The 9,901-nt window shown below is 40.8% G+C and overlaps 1 protein-coding gene across 1 annotated transcript; it reads left to right on the forward strand.

The window, feature by feature from the left end:
• Positions 1-350: 350 nt before the first annotated feature.
• SRSF3 (serine and arginine rich splicing factor 3) lies at positions 351-9,612 on the forward strand. The gene is made up of 6 exons (XM_001499830.7): positions 351-494; positions 2,338-2,545; positions 3,839-3,973; positions 6,137-6,175; positions 6,373-6,459; positions 6,634-9,612. The coding sequence occupies exons 2-6, from the start codon at positions 2,340-2,342 to the stop codon at positions 6,659-6,661; spliced, it is 495 nt and encodes a 164-aa protein (XP_001499880.1). The 5' UTR covers positions 351-494; positions 2,338-2,339; the 3' UTR covers positions 6,662-9,612.
• The last annotated feature ends 289 nt before the right edge of the window (positions 9,613-9,901 follow it).

The following is a 9,901-nucleotide window of genomic DNA, read 5'->3' on the forward strand; positions in this document are numbered from 1 at the left end:
AAGTAATTGACGAATTCATCCACCACCTGAATCTTACTAGGAGCCATGGCTGTATCAGGGTTTGGGAGTGACGGTGGAGGTGTTATTAAACCCCAGCCTATTCGGAGATGAGGGAGAGGGGACTGAGAGTAACTTGGAGGTCGGCAAGGCGGGAACGACACCCGAGGGAGCGCCAGGCCCGAGGCCACCGGAGCGCGGAAGCGCACCTCTCCAAGAACCAAGAGGCACAGCCACGGCGCGCTCTCGGCAACCGCGGTTCTCGTTGCGTTTGTAGCCGCTACGTCACGGCCTCTTCCGCCTCTCATTGGGCGAACTCGTCCAATCATGTGACCCCAGGGCGGCGTATAAATAGGGGCGAGGAGAAGGCGGTGGTCCGCCATTTCGTGGACTCCGGGGTAGCGTGAGCATCTGCGGGGTCCGGGCGGGAGGGGAGCGGGAAGAGCCGTCCGAGGGTGTGTGGATTTGAGCCTCCGCATTTCTATCCCAAGATCTCGGTAAGAGACCAGCGACTGAAGGAGTGAAGTGGGAAATGGAACGTGACCGTGCCGAGGTGGAGCCAGGCCCAATGGCGGCTCCGGATTGAGACAAAGAGACGCCGCCGCCATTTTGTGACGTTCAGCACGGGGCGGTGGCGGTGGCGGGGGCTCCCGGCCCCTCAGAGGATGTCCCCCGGTCTTGAAGCGGAGGTGTTTGGAATCCTTGGCTGGGGTGAAGCGGGCTGTGGGATTACTCGAGGGTTGACCGGCGGCGGTGGGGGGAGCCGGCAGCCGAGTTGTACTCCGGGCTGCGGCCTTCCGATTTATGGCGCCTTTTTTTCCGCCCCTCGATCTTTGGGCCCCACGTTTTCATAGAAAGCTTCACGGGATTTTTTTTCTCAAGTCACTCATCCACACTGGTCCTTTCCGTCCATGTGAAGTGATTTCTGTATTCAGTCTTTATTTTCATGCTGTTCTAATTGGACTCCGTTTTTTGCAGCCTGAACCCACGTTTTTTTTTTTTTAAACCGGTCTTCCTTGAGCTGCGTTGTTCTTGCAGCCATTTCCCGCGTAGTTAGGCTTGAGACGGGTCCACGGCAAAGTTTTTGGGGAAGCAATTTCCAGCCGTGGTTGGGGCTCAGAACTCGTGGGCACAGGGTGGGGCCACGCGGATAGGATGTGTCTGGGCTGGTTTTTTTTAATAGGATAAGATCAGAGTGAGAAGTGCGTGGCGTTTGGAAAAGCCCTTGAGTTGAATTTCGGGGTAGGCTGTTCTGTCGGGCAGGTGAAGCTGGCCGGCAAGTTGACTAGATTGTATTGCCCAGGCGACCTTCACTGTTGAAGGTTTATCAAACAGACGCCCCCGAGGTGCAGTGAATTCTTGGCATAACACACACCTATCCCCCCCCCCCCGCCCCAGGTGAAATTAACGGAAGATTCCTTTTAAAGTGTACACTTCAGTGGTATTTAGTACATTCACGATGTTGTGCAACCATCACATCTCTCTAGTTCCGAAGCATTTCTATTCCCCCCTGAGGAGATCTGTACCTGTTAAGCACCCGCTCCCCGTTTCCCCTGACCCCTCTGCCCCAACCCCTGGTAACCACTAATCTGTGCCTGGATTTACCTATTTTGAGTATTGTTCATGCACATGGAATCGTAATAGGTGCACTTTTGTGTCTGGCTTGTGTGACTTAGCATGTTTTTGCAGTTCACCCACGGTTGTCAGTACCTTTGCCTTTATCAGTTGCATTTATCAGCACTTTTTTCCGGAATGATCCATCGTATGGATAATGTAGTGCTTAATTATCCACTGACGGCCTTTTGGGTCAACACCTCTTGGCTGTCGAGAGTAGTGCTGCTATGAGGTATATATTTTAAAATGAACAGCTTGTCTTGCTGCATGAGGAATGAAGCTGGTTATGCTTTGCTTATGAAGGTGCATTAGCGTCACTTTCCTAGCGATTTAGCCTTAACTCCTGTTTTATTTTCAGCATTGTTTTCATTTCGTTTTTGAGTCTCCACGATTTGCTTCTCAGTAGGTTATCCTACTTTTCTAAGTGCTTTCTTTTTGAGATAATTGAGAGGACTGGTTAAGTCTCTAAATGCAGTGCCCAGATTGTAGTAAATGTTCCTCCAGTGTTTTTCCCCCCTCGCTTCTCAAGGAGGCATTTTTTCTTAGCAGTTTGTGCTGGCTTCCTGGTAGTTATCAGAAATGATTAGGAAGAAATGAGTGTTTCACGGCTAGTACTTTTACTTGATTAGTTTTTAGTATTTTGGAATTCCTTCCTGAGGATCTGATTTTTCATTGTGTATATTATTTGGGTAAATGATTAACATTTTGGGTATTTTTTTATTACAGAAATGCATCGTGATTCCTGTCCATTGGACTGTAAGGTTTATGTAGGTAATCTTGGAAACAATGGTAACAAGACTGAATTGGAACGAGCTTTTGGTTATTATGGACCACTCCGAAGCGTGTGGGTTGCTAGAAACCCTCCCGGCTTTGCTTTTGTTGAATTTGAAGATCCCCGAGATGCAGCTGATGCTGTCCGAGAGCTAGATGGGAGGTAATTTAATGATTAATTTATGCTAATGGTAAATATGTTGTTAGTGTTTTTAGTGTTTAAACTCTCTAAGATACATCACTTTGAGATGGCTTCTTGGTGATCTGCAGCTGATGCTACTGGAGATTTACATAAACCTTTTCTGCAATCAAAAAAAGGACAACAGTTTTAGTGAAGATACGCAGGAAGTTTCTTTTTATTCAGTTGACTGTTCAAGAAAATAGTTAAGTTTAATAGTCAATTCTTGGTGGGTGGATAGCTGCATCCAAAATATGGTTGAAACATTTTAATCTAAATCCCCCACAAAGCATTCAGCTTTGGAATTGTTTCTAAAACAGTTGCGTAATAAAATAGTCTCTTTAAGTAAGAATGCCCATGAACTGATAATTGTAGCTGGGTGATGGTTACATGGGGTTTATTGTACCGTCATCTTTCTTTTACATGTTGTGAAATATTTCACCTGGGAAGTGTGGATCATACGGTTATTTCCCTTTGTGTTTACAGTGTCCTCTTAGCTAGCTGGTTAGTAACACCTGAGTCTTACAGTGAACATGTGTTGCCCGTCTCCCCCTCCTTGGCATTTGAAAACCGTTGGATTTCATGAAACCAAAAACTTAACGGGTCTGAAGCTTGGCTGTAAAGCTGTATAAAAGGTCATTTATCCAGGCAGATTGCAGAAACAAAGTTTTCCGGGGCCCTACCTTTTCCCGATCACTGTCCGAATATAGTGGCTTATCTAAACTTAATGGTTGTGGACCAGTGAAGAGGTGGGGGATAAATAACTGTCTTTTTCTACTGCTCTTCAGCTGCAATTTCTTGTGTGTCACCTCTTGTTGATTGAGGGGAGAGGGTGATGTCAAATGCCGGAATACTGCTTCCCTGTTGGCTGCTCTGTGTACTTGGAGAGGGATGGGGGGAGGAGGGAGACCAATGTAGTAACAGCAGTAAACAGGTGCTGGGACCTCTAATGAAGTCCCAACAGGATGTACAGATGAGCTAGAGCTACTACTTTGAGGATGAATGCTGGGGTTTTCACACTTAAATTACAACTCTTAACATTGAGCCCAATGATCAGACTGACTCGAACAGAGCAGTAAAATGTAAGGAAGTTGGTTTTCTTTACTGGAAAAAATAAGGGAACTAAAACTTGGTTTGGTATTAAGGATTCTACAGACGTTCAGATGTGTGCTTTGCGAAGAAGCTAACTAGGAATGGCTTTGTTTTTTGCTTTAATGCATGTCTCTTAGAAAGTCAGTTGGGCTGCTTTAAATTTAATAATGTTTTTTTCCCTCTTAGAACATTATGTGGCTGCCGAGTAAGAGTGGAACTGTCTAATGGTGAAAAGAGAAGTCGAAATCGTGGCCCACCTCCCTCTTGGGGTCGCCGCCCTCGAGATGATTATCGGAGAAGGAGTCCTCCACCTCGACGCAGGTACTTGAGAGATAGCGTGTTGAGAGGTATTGGTGTAATGGAGTAGCTAATAGGAGCAGGTATTTCTCTTAAAGTCTGTTGGTGGGTTTTAAAGTTAATTGTGAAGAATCGGAGGTTTTTATGAAACATTTGCTGGGTGTAGTTTGGGGTATGTGAGTTGTGCTGAGTGTTGGCTTTTGTCTTTAGGTCATTGTTCATGTTGGTAGTCAGTAACTTCTGTCTTGGATCTATCTTCTAGTTCATCTTCTAGTTGCATCTTTCCAAGTCTTCCCTTATACTTCAGTTTAGGCCTTTTTCCATTTCTTGACTCCATAATGACAAACATTACATTCAACTCTAGCTCTTCACAAAAATGTGTTTTTTTACTGTTAGCACGATTGTAATATTTATCAAACAGGCAGCTGTTTTAATGTTACTGCTGGTAAAGTAGAAATCATTCTGAAACTAACTTAAGTCACTGACCAATAAAGGGGGCTAAAAAAGTAATCCCAGTCATCTGTTCTTCAGACCCAAATAGGAGAGAATTCAGTTTTTTTATAATTGAAAATGGCATCGTTCTTGGACCAGGCAGTATTGTCTGGATGCTAACTCCACATCTCCTCAAACCTCCAAAATAGTTTCTATAGGACTGAATTTACCTCTTACAGGTGAGTGAAGTCCTTCTAGGAGATAAGAGTTCAAAATCTTGCCCCTTTTGCTATTTTGAAAAACAAAACACACTGTTGCCCATCATAATAAAGAGTATTTGTTAGCTAATAGATGGTTGTACTGATGGCTTGTTTTTCATTTTTTTTTTGTGCTTTTTGGTCCATCTATTAATAAAAATGAACCCCGTTACAGAGTCACCATCATGTCTCTTCTCACCACCCTCTGAGTCTGCATTAGCCAGTCAACTAGCCCTTTCAGCGTCATGTGACCAGCGCGCCCCATTCAGCTTGGCTGGTGTCGTTTCACATGACCCAGGCATGGCCAGTCGTCAGGTTGCACCGCCCTTTGGTTCCCGAGCATGCTGTTTTCTCTCAGCCTTCTCTCCAACCTTAACCAAATCGGCAGCAGCCACCTCGACCGCCCACACATTCCTGGCCAATCAGCTCAGCTGTTTATTTACCAAATGTCTTCACAACAACTACAGCAGCAGCCTTCGGCTAACAAAAAAGCAGGAAAAATCCACAACACCCCCTTCGCCAACCAACTAAATCCAACGCAACATCTGGCAAAACCTTTTCAGCAAATTCTTCCTGGCCGTCAGTCCGGCAGCCTCACCTCACCATTTCTAGCTTGTTGAAACCCAAAACTAGTAAGTTTTTCCTGCTTATACAGTTTACTGCTGGTTAAAATAAGGAGTAAGCGGCTTAAAGTAATTCTTTTTTCTGGATCAAAGGCTGGCTGTGCATAATTGAATGGTAACGTACATAGATATTGCTTGAATAAAACTTTTAAGGGTGATAGGGAACTCATAATGTAACTAGACCTTCAAGTGAAACTTATTTGCATGTGTGAGATGCCAAACTAAAAATTTTAATAACTCTAACAGATTTAGCTTTCCTTTCTAGCAAAAATTTGTTGAATCCTATCACCTTTAAATGGTTTTACTAACAGTTTTCAAAAATTTAAAATTTTGGGGGTGAAGTGGGCCAAGCTAAGGTAATTTTGATAAGCCTAAACACACTCTTAAATGTGACGATCACAAATGCAGTTCTAATGTAGCACTTAATGGCATCAATATTTACACCTAGCGCGTTTTCACAAAATTACACTATCCACCTGGTACCTAAGTCTTGTCATGGACTTAATAGGTTTGCATGGGTTCCAAATACTGGTTTACGGTACTGTTTTTGGAACTACTTGTGGGACTACATTTTGGTGTGGTGTTTGGGTAGTGAAGTTAGTTTGACATGGAGTTTTGCATTGGACAGATCTGCTGTGAAGCATTCTTTGTTAAAGTGAATCCATGGTTGGAATACCTGCTTTTCACTTGAGCTTTTGGTTCCTTAATCCTTCTGTGCCTTTTTTTTTTTTCTTTTCTTTTTTTTTTTTTGGACGATGGGTGCCAGTTCTTCGGCACATTCACTGGGCCCAACAGTGAGATTGAAAAGTTGGGAAATGCCTCACGCCATAAATACTAATTGACAATTAGACTAATTTTCCTGTTTCTGCTTTTAGATCTCCAAGACGGAGAAGCTTCTCCCGCAGCCGGAGCAGGTAAATAACTACATTTTTGGTCCATGTTCTCAGAAATGGCAGTGTTTCTCCTATTCCTATTTTCCAAATGACTTGGTTAATGGTAATAGCCTGTGACTTTAGGAATGAATCAGCTTTTAGTTTTCAAAGACTTCTTAGAGATAATTTGTTTTGTATAATCCTGGTTTGCCCTGTTTTTCTTTCCCTTCTGATTTTAGGTCCCTTTCGAGAGATAGGAGAAGAGAGAGATCACTGTCCCGGGAGAGAAATCATAAGCCGTCTCGATCCTTCTCTAGGTCTCGTAGGTAAGATCTTTAATGACTTGAGCCATTTAAGACCTTGCATACATAATATACGAAAAATATACATAGGTCTTCTTCTAAGCCTTTTTGATGTAATTTTTATTACCATAAAAATCTTTGGATGTTTTGTCACTGAGTGTCACCAAGTTACATAACTTCTGTTTTTCTGTTTCTTAGCCGATCTAGGTCAAATGAAAGGAAATAGAAGACCAGTTTGCAAGAGGAGGGGTGTACAGGAAATAACTTCATTTGACAGGAGTATGTACAGAAAATTCAAGTTTTGTTTGAGACTTCATAAGCTTGGTGCATTTTTAAGATGTTTTAGCTGTTCACATTTTTTGTCTCTTGGAACAGTGACACATAAAGTTGTAATTCTCTATGGTTTGAAATGGATCGTATGAGGCATGTAATACCAGTTGTTACTTTACAATGTTCCCTTAAGCAAAATTGAATTTGCTTTGAACTTTATTTAGTCTTGCCTAGACTGATAATAAACCTCTAACTCCTGCCCAGCTAAAGTGTGGTGTTTAATATGAGGGAGACAAAACTGGCAGAAATTGAACTAAGACTGACTTTTTCCATAGCTGGGATATGGTGTACAGCTGTAGTTGAAAAATCAGTCTTTAGAAGTTGCTGCGAACACAAGGCAGCAGGTAAAAATTAAAGCTGCACCATTAACCTAAATTGGAGGGGGTTTGGTTTTGTTTTAAAGAATCCAACTAGTCTTCGCACTGGGCAGAGGTTGTCTAGTTGGTGTAGAATCTAAGGAGTTTCAAGAAAGTTAGTTTACCTTTGCTTTAGGTCATAAGGTCCTTACGTGATTGCTGTATATGAATATATAACTCTTTGTAACATTCTTTATTTGGAAATTTGAGACTATTCAAGATACCAGTGTCCTGCCAGTTTAAGGGTACATTGTAGAGCTGAACTTTTGAGTTAACTGTGCGAGATTTTTTTTCATGCTGTCATTTGTAATATGTTTTGTGAGAATCCTTGGGATTAAAGTTTTGGTTACAAATTGTTGTTTAACCTGAAAGCCTGTTTTTCCTTGCAAAACTAAAATCTATGAGCTTGGTACCAAGTCCAGGTATAACATTCCTATTGGAAGCCATACTTATATTTTCTTGTAAAGTGCTTTTGAATTAATAAAATATTAGTATAATTGTGTAATAGTCAAACCCACTACCATAGTTCTTGTCCCGTGGAAAGCAATTGGTTACACAAATCTTACTTTATAGGAAACACAAGTGAGGCTTTTTAAGTGAAAGGAGTTTTTGGTTGTCACCTTAAGTGTTTGTTAGTAATTACCGTTTTTTAGGAGTAGAACCCAGTTCAAAGTCCATGGTAGTCAGTGACCAACATTTTAAAGTATAGCAGCCTGGCACATTATAACCCAAAGTTGCCCATAAAAAGGGGCTTTTAAATCATCAGCATGAGAACTTTCCACAAAGCTTTAAAAATTGCTTCCATTTTATATAATTTGAGGTGTTGCATGGGAATTCTAAATTGATCCATCATGATGTAAAATTCACTATATGGTTCAAATGTAACAGTGCAGAATTGAATATGGAGGCATGCATAACCTTCCTCATAGAAATCCAGAGGAGTTGTAATTTCAAATTTTTGTGCAATTAGATTAAATCATAATGCAACAGTCTTGTGGCTTAGTTTCCTTAAATGTGCTATTTAAAGATAGTTTTGGATTATGCTTTACTGACTTTCTTTAATATTAAAGATAAGTCATTGCATTGAGAATTCAACCTGTAAGGATATTTTATAAGATGTAGGCCCTAAGAATATTTCCAGTGGTCCTTCTTAACCTTTCATGCGAATATCAATGAGGGAAGAGAGTCCTTGGTGTCACAAGGGAGAATTGGTGTCAGTTGAGGTTGAGTATGAGCCTTACTACGGAAGACACTTAAGACTGCCTGTTGGTGTACTGGGAGCTCTGTCTTGGGCCTTTTGTCTTGGCATTTCCCCGTGGCCTAAAAGCAAGGCAAAATAACTTGAGTCATGAAAGTAATACAGCACATCAATAGTTAAAACACTTTTCTTATAGCTGGACATTTATATAGGCATTTTTGACAGTATGCAACTTGCAGAATCTTAAATTGGAAGGATGTCTGTAAAAAGGATAATAGATAATGGGTATAGTGTGGTTAATACAGAACCTGAGAGAGAAAGTTGACCTTCGGGAGTTAGCCTGACTTAGGGTCCGAGTTTACCATCACTTTTACCAGAGGCCCTATCGCAATTTTATGGCTTGTAAAAAATATGGAAGATAGGAATTATTAAAACCTTAGATTGCACATTTGGATTGTGGCTATTGAAAGTTCTAAAGTTACTGTAATTTCTAAAATTACAAGTCCCATTAGTTTTGTCATAACATACACTGAGTTGAATATGATACTGAAAGTCACAAAAATTTTTGACTTGCAGTGTAATGAGTACAGGTGCTCACTAGAGGTCACTGTTATTAATATTTGGTGATAATTTAAGGAAACGTATCTAAGGATTATAATTGGTTTTTATGCTTTCAAGAATATTTAATGATCTGTGGTTTTCAGTTCACAGTGGGTTACTTTTGACCTCCATGTCTTACTTAAGCAGAAAGGTGAAGACAAAGATAAATTAACTAGAGAAATTTTAATTTCATGAGGTGCAGATACCTTTTATCTACTGTTTATATCCTTTTTACAGTCCTTTGAGAGAGAATTTTATTAGAGATGGCGCCTCTACCCTTTTAATTGGATTCACCCAGGGACGGGAAGTTCTGCTTGCTTTTTATCGTAGAGTCATGGTTCATACTAGTACAGTGCTGCTTTATCAGGAAGGGTGTTGATCATAGAAATTTTTCAAAATATACACAACCTAATTCCAGGCCCATTGACTCAGTTTTCCAGGGTGATCTAGCCCTGTGTTAATTGGAAAAATTCTCCCAGGTGATAAACTTCCTTGGTTATACAAGAGCCACTGGTTTAGCCACTTTGTCTTAATATGCTTTTATTTTCAGAATCCTGAACGTGATTCAGTTGTCAGATCTAGTTGGTGATGATGTCTTCCAGTTGTATATTTTTGTACTAGACTGTTGCCTTCTGGTTTTACATTTTTTTGAGAACTTGAAAGATTTTTATAATTAAAGTAGATGAAGAAAAACTGGGTTGGAGTATATTTTTATCAAAATAGTCCGATAGTGTTGAATTTGATTTTTGTATGTCCACGCAAATTATCTTCATCCTATTTTATTGAAGATTCATTGGGTGCTTCAGAAGAATTCAGCTGTAGCACACTTGTGAGGTTCTGAGAAGAGAGCGTTGAAAATTGGTCTTTTGATAAACGTGGTATAACTGCTTAGTTTTATTCATGCAACTTTTCCCTTATTGGGATTGTAGAAATTCATATGGTATTTAGATTTATCATGTAGTATCCTAGTTCTTTTTAAATA

The sequence above is a fragment of the Equus caballus genome, chromosome 20 (genome assembly GCF_041296265.1).
Source record: "Equus caballus isolate H_3958 breed thoroughbred chromosome 20, TB-T2T, whole genome shotgun sequence".
Classification (NCBI taxonomy): domain Eukaryota; kingdom Metazoa; phylum Chordata; class Mammalia; order Perissodactyla; family Equidae; genus Equus; species Equus caballus.

Bases quoted from the DNA above. Each gene is read 5' to 3' on its own strand.
- SRSF3 (XM_001499830.7), top strand. From the start codon at position 2,340: ATGCATCGTGATTCCTGTCCATTGGACTGTAAGGTTTATGTAGGTAAT. The intron at 2,546-3,838 runs GTAATTTAATGA...TTTCCCTCTTAG, and splicing joins GTCCGAGAGCTAGATGGGAG to AACATTATGTGGCTGCCGAG. The intron at 3,974-6,136 runs GTACTTGAGAGA...TTCTGCTTTTAG, and splicing joins AGTCCTCCACCTCGACGCAG to ATCTCCAAGACGGAGAAGCT.